General features: G+C 39.6%; 1 protein-coding gene across 1 annotated transcript in view; it reads left to right on the top strand.

The window, feature by feature from the left end:
• FURIN (furin, paired basic amino acid cleaving enzyme) overlaps positions 1 to 18,023 on the top strand; it is a 267,831-nt gene that overhangs the window by 192,572 nt on the left and 57,236 nt on the right. The window contains exon 7 of the mRNA XM_075345887.1: positions 15,264 to 15,352. Coding sequence (XP_075202002.1) covers positions 15,264 to 15,352 — 89 coding nt within the window. The remainder of the gene's footprint in view (positions 1 to 15,263; positions 15,353 to 18,023) is intronic.

The raw sequence follows: 18,023 nt of genomic DNA on the forward strand, positions 1-18,023 counted from the left end.
ATTCTGTAGACTTGCTCTGTGCTGATCAGATCTCAGACTTCACATCATTAATAAATGATTAAAATAGAGAACAAAAAGTGTTCCTGAAGATTAAGAGCATCCCAAGGTGTGACCTGCTATTTTTAATTACAGAAGTGGACAGTGCATTTGTATAGAGAACAAATGTCTTCATTCCGATTTCTCCTCATGCCACAATCCTTCTATCCTTTTGCTAGAATTACAGATAACGCCTCTTATTTTTTATTTTTTTTGTTTCAAATATCATTTTGCTGAAATGTGAAATATGTAATAAGTTTTCTAGACTAGACATAAATATGAAATTGGATGGGGAATTCATATTAGTCTTGGGAAGCAATGTTCCCTTGCACGCTTGACTTCCTGTAAAGGCCCCTGGTCAGAAAGCACTTAAGAAGTTGAAGTAGGAATTGACAGAAAATTACTTTCCATAACTTGATGGTGACATTTTAAGATACTGTGGGATTTTCTCTGCATAAATATAGTGTTATGGAAGCAGCACAATTCTTTCAAAGGACTCTTAACCGCACTGTCCGACACTCAACGAATGTCGTACACTGTGTCTATTAGAATAGGAGTCATGCAATGCTCAACACTGGTGCGTCTGCGTAGGTACCTCCCAAAGTTCAGTAGACCCTCTTCAATCTGTGTATTTTTTTAAGGTTTTTTTTAATCAAATGATTTTTATTAACCACTTCAAACCTATTCCATAAACAGAAAAACAAATAAACAAATGCACAACTGACATATGTTATACGTAAGTTCTATTAATCTCCCCAACCATGTCCTTCCCCCTATTATTCCCAACTTGCATGTAAGTCCCAAACAATGTGTGCTTCATCTTCAAATATATACCGTATTTTTCGTTTTATAAGATTACACCGGATTATAAGACGCACTCCAAATTTGAAGGAGGAAAATAGGAAAAAAATAATTTTTACTGTTAAAATGAGGTTCTCTCTTCTAATCCTAGTGCCTCTTATATTAGCTCACCAGGGAGGAGCAGCGGTGGTGGAGCCACTCAGAAAAGTCACAGGAGGCAGGGTTAGCAATGGTGTTGGCTCGGAGGAGGGAGTGTCGCTGTTCAAGAAGGTCAGTTTGTGGCAGTGGAGGGTTGGCGACATTGTGGGGTGTCGCGGTGGCAAGCGCCATTGATCTGTCAGCGGACTGAAGGCTCTATTGAATCGCCGGTAGTTGAAGCGATGGACTTCAAGAAAATGGCCGTGAAGGCCAATCAGCGCACGCACCGCTTCTGCGGCCATTTTCTTGAAGACCATTGTGTCAAGTGCTGGCGATTCAAAGCAGTCCGCCGGTATATCAATGGCGCCTGCCGCCGCAACACACCACGAGCCCGCAGTATCGCCAACCCTCCGCTACCGCACACTGACCCTCTTGAGCCGCGACATCTCCTCCTCCAAGCTTTCCGGTAGATCAATGGCGCCCGCCGCTGCGACATCCCATGAGCCCGCAATATCGCCGACCCTCCGCTACTGCACACTGACCCTCCTGAGCTGCTGCACTGCAGTGACACCCCCTCTGAGCCCTCTGTATCGCTGACCCTGCTCCACCACTACCGCCCCAGTAAGCCATATGCAGTTTGTAAGATGCACCCCAATTTTCCCCCAGTTTTGGGGGGAAAAAATGCATCTTACAAACCGGAAAATATGGTACATTTTTGCCATCTTTTCACATCCTGGTATATAGTAGTATAATACTTTATTTTTAAAACTGCCTATAATAACACATCCATCCTTCTACCCCTAAGTAGCAGTGCAGTAGATAGACCCGGCGGATCAAACCAAGGGCCCCATATTTTTTTCATATTTCCTCCGCATAGCTTTTCTATAAATAAATATATACTGTGTGTGTGTGTGTGTGTATATATATGTTATATATATATATATATATAATATATATATATATATATATATATATATATATATATATATATAATCCCCAGTTTTATGGTGGTGTTCATTCTGTTTTGAAATTCAACTGTCAATGGGGTGAATTTTGAATCCATCTAAAAGTAATTCATTTTCTTGCCTGAAATAATATTCTAGATATACCTATTTGTATTGGGTTAAAGTCCATCTCATTTTCTGTAAACCCTAAAACAAAAACTGTGGTAATGTTATATTATAGATATTAATGATGAGCGAGCATATTTGGTACTCAGTCGAGCATCGGGGTGCTCGGGTACTGTCTGTGCTGTGCCGAGTATCGCGGGTGCACAGATGTGTTCTTTGTGAAACATCAAACACAAGCACCGACTCCCTTCACTGAATGATAGGAGCCGACACCCCAGTGAGAACCACTTGCCGTCTCTGAATCGCTCTCACTGGGGGTAACAACAATGTATTCGGATGCATTGTGTCCAAAAAAAAAACCTCGCCCTCCCATCCATGGAAATGTTCTGTATATAGCAGGCTCTAAGAGAGCTGAACTGCCCAACCATTGACTGCCATTACTCGAGTTCTTCCGAACATCTGACCTGCTCGACTGAAGTAAAGAACACTCAAGCATCATAGTGTTCGCTCATCATTACGAGAATCGAGCACCGATCACTGTACTGCTCGCCCGTCACTATAAATTATGTTAATTATCCCTTTCCAAAAATTCCCAAGAGCCTGACATTCCCATAGCATATTCATTAAATGTGCATCTTCTACTGTACACCTAGGGCATTTATTATCTGATCTTAGTCTTATTTCATGTAGAATGTTGGGATCTCTGTATTTTTTATGTACCAAGTACAATTGTGATATAATCTCTGTACCTAAAATGATAATTTTGGAATAATAAGTTCCAATATGGTGTTCCATTGGTTATCGCTTATTTCTCCCACATCTTCAGCCCATCTATTTTAATAAGCAGAGGAAAATTGTTTCTTATGATCTGTTGTTAAATACCTATAAATTGTGGAAACTAATTCTCCAGATGAATGGGCTTCAATAACAACTTCAATAAAAGAGTTACTATCTACGTTCATGTTTTGTGGTTTTATTTGTGCATTATATGGATGTGCAAATTGGAAATATTTGTAGAATTGATTAAATGCTAAATTAAAATCTCAAGTTGCTGAAAACTTTTCAGGAAACGATTTATTAAAACATTATCCACTGTATTAATGCCCTTCCTTTCCCAATCCATAATATTTACTTAATTTAGCTATTTCAAGGTAATTTATAATTGTGCCATAAGGGGGTAAATATAGTACGTCCACTAATTGGCATTATCGTCTTTCCCCAGGCTTTAAATATCATCTCTAATGTTAGACATTTAGGACCCTCTCCTCCCCACCTCCCAGTCTCAATCATGTATACAGGTATTTTCCACGGTGTGCTCTCAATAATTCGCTTTCCTGCAAAGTCCAAGGTTATTCTCTACCCTCACCCCTTTAATTGTTGGATTTGAGAAGGTAGAAATTAAATCCATACATTAGACCTCCGGAAGATTATCTTTTTGTAAATGTTCCAATTTAATTCTTGCCTTCTTTTTTTTCCAAAGAAGAAACCTAAATAAACTATAAATTAAATTTGATCAAAGTGGGATATGTTCAGGGGAATTTTTAAATAAATTAAAAAAAAAAATGATAAAAAAAGATATAATAATACCTTTTTCCAGTTTTATGATGGTGTTCATTCTGTTATAACATGTATGCCCAAATTCTTGCACTACCTTAATGTGTGTATGTATCATGAAGATATATCCAAAATCAAATTGACTGGTAGAAGCACAGACTTATCCCAATTAATAAGTATAGCTGATCATTTTCTGTATTCTATAATAATGCTCAGGTGCCATAAACTTTTGCGTATTCCCCAAATATATTAAAGGGAACATGACCGCTCCCCTATGCCCTCCAACCCATGAGCAGTCACATCTGTATGACTAAATGCCCTGCCTAACCAGCCCTGTATAATGTTATTCAGTTAACTGATTGTTTAAAAAAAGATTTAGAAGCTCCGCTTTTCCTATGCGAATTATGACCTTGACTAGTCGATGCGGTGTTTGTTCCCAGACTAGTCGGCCTTCTTACCATCTTAGCACGCCCCTGTGGGTGTGATAACAACATGCTTCCCACTAGCCGGCGTCATCACCAGCTGCTGGAAATCTCCCGCATGCGCTCAACTATTTTCGTCAGTGTCCGTGCGCTTCTGAAGCTGGTTGTACACATCCAGGCTTCAGAGAAGCACAATGTGAATGACCGGAAGTTCAGAAGCTGTTCTTCCAATCATGTCATACAGGTGTGAATGCTGCTAGTTTGGATGATATTGGGGACCTGGCAGGTTCTCTTTAACATGCCATCAGCATATTGGAGTATCCTCACCTCTGTCCCCCTGCATCAAAACCCTATTAAATCAGTAGTTGATCTTTATTAAGCATACCAATGGTTCGATTACAATGGCAAAGAATAGGGAAGATTGGAAACAACCCTACCGTTCTCCAATCCCATCATCCTCAACATATATCCATTAGCCCTTATTTTGGCTCATGGATCTGTATGTAATAATTGCATGTAATATAAATTGTGAACCTCTTCCCATTTTGCGTATTACCTTCCAGAAGAATTCCCACTCCACACTATCAAATGCTTAAGCAGCATCCAAAGATATTATCAATTATGATTGTTGTACGTATACCCTCTTTCACTTGTAACGCGCCATGGAATAAATGGCGCTATAATAATAAATAATAATAATATTATTGCTCTATCCACAGTTTTATCAATGACAATTGAAGATTCAAAAATAATCTACTTCGCTAAAGGGGTTTTCCACAAATAAAGTTCATTTTAATCAATAAATCTTGGAATAATAATCCGTTTGAAAATTGGGTGTGTTTAAAAATAAATAACTAAAAAAGAAAATGTCCTGAGATTTTATATATGTGTCCCTGCTGTGTACTGTGTACTGGCCGTGTCTGACCGTACAAGAACATGGTCTGATCATACCACAGCTCCTGGGCCAGGGAGTACACAAAAGAATATAGAAACATTACAGCAAGGGATCATAGCTGATTCTTTTTGTGAGGTAAAACATTTCTCTGCCTGTTTTTAAAAAATATTTTTCCTCAAAGAATTATTTGCGATCCTGTGCTGTAGTGCACTTCCTTTCTACTTTACTTCATTCCCGGCCCAGGAGATGTGGTGTGATTAGACCCATATCCCTGTGCGGTCAGACACAGCCATTACACAGTACATAGCAGGGACACATATATAACATTATCTCAGCACATCTGATTGTGGAAATTATTATTATTCCAAGATCTGTTGATTAAATATGAACATTGTTCGTGGTAAAACCTTTTTTTTGTTATTGATCTGTATGAATTATAGACGTAATCACTGCCAATAATCTGTTTCCTACACCGCTAGCAATGGTTTTAATATCATCCGGTATCAGTGAAATAGGTCTATATGATTCTGGTTTTAATGGATCCTTTCGGGTTTTGACAGCACCACAATTATAGCTTCTCTGGTAGTATTTGCCAGTTGTTTCCCCTCCACAGCTGCCTGAAACACTAGTAGTGTCTGTGGAAGGAGTATTTCTCAATACGTTTTAAAGAGTTCTCCCAGCAAACCATCCAACCCTGGAGCTTTTTCTTTAGGAATAGATTGTAGCGCTACTTCCATTTCTTCAAGGGTTAATGGTAATTAAAGAGAAGCTCTATTCTCTGCCGACAGACTGGGAAGAACAACACCCTCCAAATATTTATCCATTTCCGCCGCAGACCCATTAAATGTGGACTTGTATATATCTGCATAGTATTCCTTTAATGTACCTAGTATGTCTTCATCCGATTTAACATAACTCCCATTACGATTGCACAATTGAGTTCAAATCAGATTCGTTTTATCTGACATTTATTTAGCCTTTCTTTTAGATGTTCTGCTTTGTCTGATTTTATATACCTTGTTCTATAAATCTGCCTGTCCCTGGAGCCAAGGTCACCTATTATGCCCTGTGTTCCACATCACTGTGTGGGAGAGTTTCTCTTTGAGCTCCGTTTTGATGACTTATTATATACAAGCTCTTGCATAGATAGAAAGGCTTCCTAGTTCCTAATAAACAAGCAGAGGGTTGCTTTAGTTTCCAAAAATTAATAGGGTAGTGCATGCGTGCATTGGCTTATCATGGGCAGATGGGCTCATATTTTTACCAAACATGTGCAAACAAATTTCACATTTTTTAGATACCGGTATATAGCACTGCAGAGTGCTGTTGCATAATGCTCTTGTGCATTTATACACATTTGTATTGGAGCCAGAGTAGACTTGCATCTACATATCAATCATTCATTCATTTATTAAATACCCAAGGTAGTGCACCAGATCCACCCATCTCTACAAGACTGTTTTTAATAAAAACAACTTATAGCTGGATCTTATTATCTCCTACTATATTCAAGGTCATTGTTGTGATGAAAGGTGAAATTGCTTTTCCTCTTGTGCTTTTTAGCAGATGCCTGAAGGTTTTGTCGTAAAGTTGACTGGTATTCAAAACTGTTCCCTACATCTTGACTAATGCTCAAGCAGACGAAAGGCTGCCCTAAAGTGTAGTGCTGCCTCCACCATGTTTCACTGTGGGTATGATGCTCTTTTGGTGATGTGCAGTGTTGGCTTTGCACCAAACGTAGTTCTTAAATTATGGCCAAAAAGATACACCTTGTTCTCATCAAACCATAACATGTTTCCCACATTCTTTTAGCAAACACGATGTAGGTTTTTTCAAACCTAGCTGGGCTTGAATGTTTTTCTTTGTAAGGAAAGGCTTCGATCTTGCCACACTACCCCACAACACAGACCTATGAAGAGTATAGTGTCATTTATAATATACAAGTACTTGCCAGAAATTCCTGCAGCTCCTTTAATATTGCTGAAAGGATTTTGGCAGGCTCCCAGACTAATTTTCTTCAAATCTTTTCATTAATTTTTAAGGTTCATCCAGTTGTAGGTAATGTCACGGTTGTGCCAAATTTAAGCCACTTCTTGATGCCCATCTTCACTGTGTTATAGAATCATAGAATGGTAGAGATGGAAGGGACCTCCAGGGTCATCTGGTCCAACCCCCTTCTCACAGCAGGATTCACTATATCATCCCACACATCTGTCCAGTCACTTTTTGAAGACTTCCATTGAAGGGCAACTCTCACTACCTCTCGTGGGAGCCAGTTCCACTGATTGATCACCCTCACTGTCAAAGTTTTTTTCTATTATCTAATGTGTCTCCTAATAATAATAATAATAATATATTTATTCATTTATATAGCGCTGTTAATTCCACAGCGCTTTACATACAATGGCAACACTGTCCCCATTGAGGCTCACAATCTAGGTTCCCTATGAGTATATTTTTGGAGTGTGGGAGGAAACTGGAGATCCCGGAGGAAACTCACGCAAACACGGGGAGAACATACAAACTCCTTGGATACGGTGTCCTTGGTGGGATTTGAACCCAGGACCCCAGCGCTGCAAGACTGCAGTGCTAACCACTGAGCCACCATGTCAGTTTCATCCCATTGCTTCTAGTCATCTGTTGTGTAAATGAGAATAGCACTGATTGCTCTATAGTGTAACAGCCCTTGAGATATTAGTAGACCGCAATTAAGTCTCCTCTCATTCTTCTTTTTTGCAAGCTAAGCATTTCCAAATCCTATAACCGTTCCTCATGTCACATGGTTTGTAGACTGATCAACATTCTGGTTGCTCTTCTCTGAACGTGCTCCAGTTTTTTTTTTTTGTTTTTTTTTTTTTTTTGTTTTTTTTTTAAATATGGTGCCCAGAACTGGACACAGTATTCCAGATGATGTCAGACCAAAGAAGCATAGAGGGCAATAATTACTTCACGTAATCTAGACTGTATGCTCCTGTTAATACGTGCCAGAGTTATTTGCCTTTTTTGCTGCTTCATCAAACTGTTGACTCATGTTCAGTCTGTGGTCTATTAGTGTACCCAAGTTTGTTTCACACGTGCTGTTGCTTAGCCCTAATCCTCCCATTCTGTATATGGGTTTTTCATTTTTCTTGCCCAGATGTAGGACTTTACATTTCTTCCTGTTAAAATCTATTCTTTTAGTTACTGCCCACTGTTTCAGTTTGTTGAGATCTTTTTGAACCCCCTCTCTCATTACAAAATGTGACTGATATTTTAAGGTATACTGTGTTTTTCGGGAAAAAAAATACCTCCCCCAAAAATAAGCCCTAGCAGGGATTTTCAGCATTTTCGGAGAAAGGCTTAAATATAAGCCCTCCTCCGAAAATAAGCCCTAGTCCCGGATCAATAATGAAGTGTCCGTGCAGCTAAAAAAGTTACAGATACTGCAGTACACTTCATTATAGACAGCGGCACCCGGCAATTACACTCACCCGACACTGAGCGGCAGGACCTGCAGTGATCACACACCCGCACACATCAGCTCTCTCTCACACACACACACACACACACACACACACAGACAATCAGATCTCACACACACACCAGATCTCACACACAAACATCGGATCGCACACACAGTCAGATCGCACACATAATCGGATCGCACACACAAACATCGGATCACACACAAACATCAAATCACACACACACACACACAAACATCGGATCGCACACACATCGGATCGCATACACACTCACCTCATCCAGCGACACCGATCTCTTCTCGCCGGGAGAATCCTGAGAGGCAGTGCGGTGCAGCGCAACGAACAGGACCTGCGGCCAGACACGTGACTTGCTCTCATTCCCTGCTACCGTAAGTGCTGGATGTGATGTGAGTGTGTGTGTGTGTGTGTGTGTGTGTGTGTTTGTGATCTGCTGTGTGTGTCTGCAATCGGCTGTGTGTGTGTCTGCGATCGGCTGTGTTTTTCTGCGATCGCCTGTCTGTGCCTGCGATCTGCTGTGTGTATCTGTGATAGCTGTGTGTGCCTGCAATCTGTTGTGTGTGATCTGCTGTGTATATCTGCGATCTGCTGTGTGTATCTGTGAACGGCTGTGTGTGCCTGCGATCGGCTGTGTATCTGCGATCTGCTGTGTGTGATCTTCTGTGTATATCTGCAATCTGCTGTGTGTGTGTGCCTGCGATCTGCTGTGTGTATCTGTGATGGCTGTGTGTGCCTGCAATCTGTTGTGTGTGTGATCTGCTGTGTATATCTGCGATCTGCTGTGTGTATCTGTGATCGGCTGTGTGTGCCTGCAATCTGTTGTGTGTGTGATCTGCTGTGTATATCTGCGATCTGCTGTCAGCGTGTCAGCTAGCAGCAGGGTAGGACGGCGTGCAGCACCGACCGGAGATCACAGGAGGACCTGGGAGCCACGCAGACGTCCTAGTCTGGTGAGTATGAGTCTCCTGGGAAGTGGGGGGGGTCTGCTTTTATGGGGGGTAAACTTACCCCCAACCGTGTTTCTCCAAGAATAAGACCTCCTCCAAAAGTACGCCCTAGTGCTTTTCTGGGGGGCAAAAAAAATATAAGACAGTGTCTTATTTTTGGAAAAACACCGTATGTAGACTTTGTATATCCTCTGTATGTGTGTCTGTGTGTATCTGTCTGTCTGTCTGTCTGTCTTTTTTCTTTTTCTTTTTCTTTTCCTTTCCTTTTTGCCTTTTTCCTTTTTGCCTTTTCCTTTTTCCTTCATCCATATTTTGGAAGACAATTTTTTTCAAAGTTGTGGCTTCTGAAAGACATTCAAACTTTAAAAAGAATTAACTGGTTCACTTACTATTCAAAATTGATAAGTTCCCGTGTCCGTTGGTGAATGAAGGAATTATGCTCTTCCCATTTCTTGATCAAGCAATTCATTTAGAATAATATCTAGTATTTCCTATATATTGTGACATTTTGTATAAAACTCCTGTTTCCTAAATGTGACAGTTTTAGTTTTGGATGGTCCCCATTATGTGCTGCTCAGATATTTCTAGCTTCTTTCTGAATACAGGTTGCTTTACACTTCAACATTATCATAAGCGAGTATTCCTAATGAAAAAAGAAAAAGCCCAGGAGGCACAAAGATGATCTGCGTCGCAGCCATCTCATAAATCTATACGAGAAGGAAAAAGTGACTGATTTGATATAAAAACTAAAATTCTCTTTAAAGGGAACCAACCAGCATGTTTTTCACATATAAAGTACAGGCACTGCCATACTGGTGCTAGGGTGCGGAGTCAAATCATACTGTCAGTTTATAGATTCGATGCTTGATTGCTGAAAAATCCTTTATCAAACCTTCAGAATTTAAGTCATGGGTGCAGTGGTTTGAGCCATTTGCTAACGTCCCTCCGCTCAGGCTCTGCTGCCGAGTGTCATTCCCTGTGACCGGATTATAGGTGCGGAGAATAGGGAGAGATTAATGTCACCCTCTTCTCTACTGTCTGTCCGTCTGTATATCGCACTGCACTCGTATGTCATCAGTTCAGTCAGATGTATCCCACACCCCTGCAGACTTGTATGGGTGCGTGTGATCCAAGATGCGCTGCCGATCACAGCATGCTGCCATTTTTTGCTCAGTCCGATTACAGCTGAGGAAAAACTCGTAGATCGTGGCTGCATCATTTACGAACATTGGGCCAAGTGCGATGCGAGATTTTCTCACATTGCACTCGTGAGTCATACTCTACCCTTAGAGATAAAATGTTGTTGATATGTCAACCATTGCTCCTTCCGCAGTGAAAGACCTTTATTACAGGCCACATGGTGCATCCTCATTTACCTAATAGCTTGGAGATTGGATGTGCAACCGAAGCAGTACATCTGACTACTACGTTATTTCCACCTTGTTAGCAAGCAAAGAGCTGTGACATCTGACATTTACCTGAGGGCATGGAAGACCTTTAACAACCTTGCAGGGTTAGCGCACCATCCCTTAGGTAAGAGCAACATTGCTCTGACTGTGGATTTCCCCCAGGCAGTGCTTTACAAGAATCTGGAAGAGGCAGACTTTAGCATTAACCCCTTGAGGATATAGATGTCATTTAAAAAAGGCACCAATGTACATAATTTTTTATTTATTTTTTAATTCATCTATTTTTTCATGGTCACTTACGGAGTTAGTGTCAGAGCAGGTTTTTCTCTAGATCTGGTTTTGTTTTACCTTTTAAAATGTTGCATTGTTTATCATGCGATCTTTATAACATGGAACATTAATTCTGCAGGTTCATACGGCTTTGAAAATACTACTTCTTTTGTTTTCCATCTTTTGCACACGTAAACACAAAAAGCTAGAAATGTTTTGCTGCATTCTGAGACCTTTTTCTGTTGACAGCGCTGTGAGTGTTTGTTTGTTTTTCCAGGACGAGCTGTATTTTGTACTGATCGCGTCTTGTAATCCTCTGGATAAACCGCTGTCCTGGTCATGTGATGTGATGATCACACAAGTGCACTTCTCCTTGCGAGTAGTTATCCGTGCTGTCTCTGAAAATGACTTGTTGTCCCTGTGTTATCATCACATCATATGGTCAGGACCGATTTATATTCCTTGGAGGTAAACAATGAAGATGAAGGTTCGTAGAGAACGCCTTCAGGCAAAGATCTATAGAGAAAGCATTGTATAAAGTTTCCCTATACATAGAATAGCCTTTATTTGTTGTAACTGCAATGACATTTTCAAGCCTCTTACTTCTTCGTAGCTTAAACTGGTACTTGATTTTCACAGATTACATGACATAATTATTGTTCCCTCCTCGTCTTAACCCTAAAAATACCATAGTCAACATTTCTTTCCCTGGTTATTATTCCGAACCAAGATTTCTCCAATCTTACCTCTTACATATATATATATATATATATATATATATATATATATATATATATATATATATATATATATATATATATAATATAAATATAAATAAATTAGTACAGACCAAACGTTTGGACACACCTTCTCATTCAAAGAGTTTTCTTTACAATCTAAATTTCCTATCAGTAGGCATTTAGATTAAAATTTCAGACTTTTCAGTACTATTGAAACACAAAAAGGTTCTTTTTTTGCCCTGACAACAATTTTCTTTATCATACACATTTTACTACAATTTGAGAGAAAATGAACATCCTTTCATAATCAGTTCATACAGTTGTAGTAAATTATCTATATAGTGTGTGTGCGTGTTTGTGTGTATGTGTATATATATGTATTTATATCTATGTATGTGTGTGTATATATATATATATACATATATATATATATATATATATATATATATATATATATATATATACCATACAGACCAAAAGTTTGGACACACCTTCTCATTCAAAGAGTTTTTTCTTTATTTTCATGACTCTTAAAATTGTAGATTCACATTGAAGGCATCAAAACGATGAATTAACACATGTGGAATGAAATACTTAACAAAAAAAAGTGTGAAACTACTGAAAATATGTCTTATATTCTAGGTTCTTCAAAGTAGCCACCTTTTGCTTTGATTACTGCTTTGCACACTCTTGAGCTTCAAGAGGTAGTCACCGGAAATGATATTCCAACAGTCTTGAAGGAGTTCCCAGAGATGCTTTGCACTTGTTGGCCATTTTGCCTTCCCTCTGCGGTCCAGCTCACCCCAAACCATCCGATTAGGTTCAGGTTTGGTGACACTTTTTTAAGTATTTAATTAAGTATTTCATTCCACATGTGTTAATTCATAATTTTGATGCCTTTTATGTGAATCTACAATTTTTTATATATATAACATATTATGAAATTGAAGGAGACAAGATTTAGTTCTCCTAAGGAAGTAGTCGGAGTGACTTTGATGCGCGTAGGCAATAAACTGATTTTACCTTCATCTACTCTTTTCTTTGATTAATACCCTCATGTCAGCGCAGCAAGATTCGCTTTATTCCTTTGTTCAAGTCCAATCTTTTTTAGGTTCTTTAATGGGCTGAATGAGGGCCTCAAAGCCAGAATGGCTTCATTATAAGTGGATAACATAGGCCACAATTATGGCAAACCGTTCTGGATTCCACTCAAGGATCCAGAGCACATTCTTTATTAATTTCTCACTTAGCACACCTTTTTACTCCCTTTGTGACATCTACAGATTTCAAAGGTGATAACAAGCAGGGCAACCACAAGAATGTGTGACCATAGCCATGCTGTAACATGGGCATTGAGCTCTGAAATCTGCAGATCAACCCTTAGTATGCAGAGGGGTGCAGCAAATCTGTACTATAGTTTTATATATACGAAACACAAAGCAATATTGTCAGCTCACCTCCCCTGGTTCTCTAATGTTCTAGTAGCAGCCTGGACTTCGTTTGGGCAGCCGTATGAAGACAAGCAAGAAAATAGATCCGGTGCTTGTAAGGAACCAGCTTGAAGTAGTTCATATAAAATATCCAAGTTTATTTAGAAAAGTTAAAAATATAGGACAGTCATGACTACCCCCTTGTAGGACTAGATGGTCAGTGGGGACTATCTAGTCCTACAAGGGGGTAGTCATGACTGTCCTGTATTTTTATTTTTAACTTTTCTAAATAAACTTGGATATTTTATATGAACTACTTCAAACTGGTTCCTTACAAGCGCCGGATCTATTTTCTTGCTTGTCTTCATATAGTTTTATATAAATCTGTCCGTGTGATATAATGTGCTATTAATTGCTGTTTTTTTTTTGTTTTTGTTTTTTTTTTTTTTCTTTTTTCCCTGGTCCGGTAAATTTGCTGCTTTAAAGATTTATTTATCAGCATTTCCCGAACACTGTCTGCTTGTAAAATTTGTAGGACTATAACCATCTAGGAATTTTGCAGCCATAAATGATACTCTGGAGAGCTGCAAGCGAGAAGAAACCTGCGCCGTGCAGTTTTATGTGGGGTAGGCAGCATTCTTGTTATGTTTGCGGCCCCCTAGGATATGCCGTTAACAGTACTTGACTTTTTATGCTATGGCTTAAAAATGCTGACTTGTGTCATCCTTAAGTGATGGCAGTTTGGGGTATTTTACAGCCTACTGTTGTGTGACTTTGTTTTACGTTACTTTGATAATAGATTCAAGCCAAACGTCCTTCTGTGAGACATCTATCTTGGCAATATATGGTTTGTCCTGTGACCCAAGATGATGTGATTGTCAAGATTTGGTATAACACAGCCGTGTGATGGGGGATGCTAATACTACAGCTGATATACATTTATGCTTGGTACATAACTTCCTTCTACCGGATAGAGAAGCACTTAAAGGATGTAACCTTGACGGCAACATAAAGGAATAGGATCAGTTAAGGGTTAAAGAAACGGGTGGTCCTTTGGCACCACAAAGAGTCTTCTGCCAAACTCATGTACTTTCAGTGTTTGCCTTTCAGAACTGTGGATCCTGCCTATGGTGCAAGATGTAGTAGACAAATAAGATTAATGTCCTGTCTGCACAATGCTCCACTTCATTCACCTCTGAAGAGTCTGTCCTAGTCTCAGTTTGGTGTGAAAGACGAGTCCTAATATAGTAGCAGGAGCTTATGTCTTGTCTCTCTGGAGCAGGATGGGAACTGGCGCAGACTGAAGGAGTCACTATAAAGTCCTCGCAATTGGAAATAGCTAAACAGTATCGGTAGCTATAAAGTGTGCGTCCGTTCCCGGAACTTAGACTTTTTCATCAGCTGCAACTTTAGAACATAAGCCTCTAAATGAAAATCCCACCATATATAATAGTATCCTGTGTCTACACTATGGGCGGGAGGGGCTGGCATTTGTGTAGATAAAGCTCTGCTCTTAGGCTATGTGCCCACGCTGCGGATTTTGCGCGGATTTGCCGCGGATTTACCGCGGATTTCCCGAAAATCTGCAGCAGCGGCACTTCCAAGCCATTTCAATGGCATTTTGGAAATGCTGTGTCCATGATGCGGATTTTTCCGCTGCGGATTTGCCGCGGATTTTGATCCGGAAAAATCTGCAGCATGTCAATTATTCTTGCGGATTTTGGTGCGGATTTTGGGTATAGAATGGGGAAAAAAAAATCTGCATCAAAATCCGCGGCAAAATAGCGGTAATCCTCGGTAAATCCGCGGCAAAAATAAGGTGCGGCTTTGCCGCGAAAGACGCGGATTTTCATGCAGAAAAATCCGCAGGTACATTCTACCGTGGACACATAGCCTTATAAGAATATCTCTTTCCTTGTCTCATTTAAAGGATTATGCTGAAATGGAAAGGTTCTGTAAAATGATTCTTCACAAGGACTTAACCATTTCAGTTAAGCTTTTAGGAAATGTTTTCGCAGCACAACATATGTGGATAATTTTCTGACGTTTCCTATGTGTTTCTTTTGTAGGCATGGAACACGTTGTGCTGGAGAAGTGGCTGCCGTGGCAAATAATGGCATATGTGGTGTTGGAATAGCTTATAATGCCAATATTGGAGGTAATACATGTATGCCTATGTAGAAGATTTGTTCTAAATCACTGGCCGACTGTAATTTTCATACGGATGGGTACAAATAAAAAGATTTTTAGTGAATTGATTTTCATTGCTGTTATTCGTTTCCCATTATGGTACAAGGGTTGGTGCCAAATTGACTTATTCTTTGGGGGGGCAACTTCTTAAAAACTCACAGACAGAGCACTTTTTTTTTTTTTTTTTAAGGACACATTGGAAAACCATGATAAATCATTGTTTATACCAGGGCTGTGGAGTCGGTAAGCCAAACCTTCGACTCCGACTCCGACTCCTCAAATTCTCTTGCACCGACTCCGACTCCGGCTCCGACTCCGACTCCGGCTCCGACTCCGACTCCTACATATATTGCTTATAGTTAGGTGAAAAATTTATTGTAGTACATGAATATGTGTATGTGAACATTAGACATTTAATAATTTTTATGATACAATAATCAAGATATTTGGATAGAACATAAAATATATTTATTGGATACAACTTTAGAACACAAAAAACTGTAATAAATTGTAAATATGTAATACACTATGTAATATACAGTAGATTACATATATATCTTGTGTGTGTATATACACTGTGTATATATATATAATATTACATATTTACAATTTATTAGTTTTTTGTGTTCTAAAGTTGTATCCAATAAATATTTTATGTTCTATCCAAATATCTTGATTATTGTATCATAAAAACAATTAAATGTCTGATGTTCACATTATACTACAATAAATTTTTCACTTAAATATAAGCATTATACTAAATGTTATTATTTAGTAAAATATTCAGCACATTCTGCATTGCACTCCTGTCCCCAATTTATTATATATTTTAGGAGTCGGAGTCGGTGCATTTTATACCGACTCCAACTCCGACTCCGACTCCACCAAAATGAGCTCCGACTCCGACTCCGACTCCACGACTCCGACTCCGACTCCACAGCCCTGGTTTATACGTGATGTGTTTCTACAGCCCATAATTCTGATATGAAGACATCAGCGGAATTCAATCATAATGATTCGTATAAGTCTCTTCAGCGTCCAAAACCGCAGACTCCTTACATTTTTATTACGGACAGGGCAAGAAGTGCCCTATTTTTACGGACCTGTCTGGAATTTCTGGACTGTTGGCAACCCAGTAGGCCACCAAAATATTCTATGGCAATGTATAAAGATTGCAAAAGCATCAGTCCCCGTTCTCTTTGGTTATATTCTCTGTACGTGTCCCCTGTCGCATAATGTATTAACAAGCTACTGAAATGGTAAAGGTGTTCAGACAAGTCAAGACTAGGCATATTTTCTTTCATACTATTATGTGATCCGAGAAAAAAAGGAGCCAGCACGATCTGAAATTGGCATGCATCATATAAAAAGTGAAAATTCACAGATTTATTCCAACTGTACTATAATAAAAAAATGAGATTTTTAGCAAATAATTGATCAATTTTTTGAGCCACCCCTGCCAACGTCACGGCAAATCTCAATAGGGGGGTCCTACTCTACATTCTGTATTTCATGTGCCATGCGGCCTCCTAGATAAAGTTAAAAGCAGAACCATAATGGAGCACACATACCTGTAACCTGTATATAGCCGCTTCTATGTTGCAAAAAAGGCACTTGTGGATAGAGACCAGCCCAGGTCCCAGCATGTGGAGCAAGCTCTGCACATACCAGGACTATATCAGAACTGACCCTCCCAGTGCCAGACAGCAACCATTGATAAAGGCGGACCAGATCCAAGAATGGAGCTTAATTAGCATTGCCTGTGGAAAGGGGTGAGGTAACTGAATCTGAACAGCTACCAACAGGAGGAATACATTGCAAACCAAAATCAGGCGTGCATGGTATGGTGTTGGTCACCAGAATTGTAGCATAACTACGGTCAAAACAAAGAAAAAAAGGAGCCAGCACGATCTGAAATTGGCATGCATCATATAAAAAGTGAAAATTCACAGATTTATTCCAACTGTACTATAATAAAAAAATGAGATTTTTAGCAAATAATTGATCAATTTTTTGAGCCACCCCTGCCAACGTCACGGCAAATCTCAATAGGGGGGTCCTACTCTACATTCTGTATTTCATGTGCCATGCGGCCTCCTAGATAAAGTTAAAAGCAGAACCATAATGGAGCACACATACCTGTAACCTGTATATAGCCGCTTCTATGTTGCAAAAAAGGCACTTGTGGATAGAGACCAGCCCAGGTCCCAGCATGTGGAGCAAGCTCTGCACATACCAGGACTATATCAGAACTGACCCTCCCAGTGCCAGACAGCAACCATTGATAAAGGCGGACCAGATCCAAGAATGGAGCTTAATTAGCATTGCCTGTGGAAAGGGGTGAGGTAACTGAATCTGAACAGCTACCAACAGGAGGAATACATTGCAAACCAAAATCAGGCGTGCATGGTATGGTGTTGGTCACCAGAATTGTAGCATAACTACGGTCAAAACAAAGAAAAAAAGGAGCCAGCACGATCTGAAATTGGCATGCATCATATAAAAAGTGAAAATTCACAGATTTATTCCAACTGTACTATAATAAAAAAATGAGATTTTTAGCAAATAATTGATCAATTTTTTGAGCCACCCCTGCCAACGTCACGGCAAATCTCAATAGGGGGGGTCCTACTCTACAT

The sequence above is a fragment of the Anomaloglossus baeobatrachus genome, chromosome 4 (genome assembly GCF_048569485.1).
Source record: "Anomaloglossus baeobatrachus isolate aAnoBae1 chromosome 4, aAnoBae1.hap1, whole genome shotgun sequence".
NCBI classification, from domain to species: Eukaryota; Metazoa; Chordata; class Amphibia; order Anura; family Aromobatidae; genus Anomaloglossus; species Anomaloglossus baeobatrachus.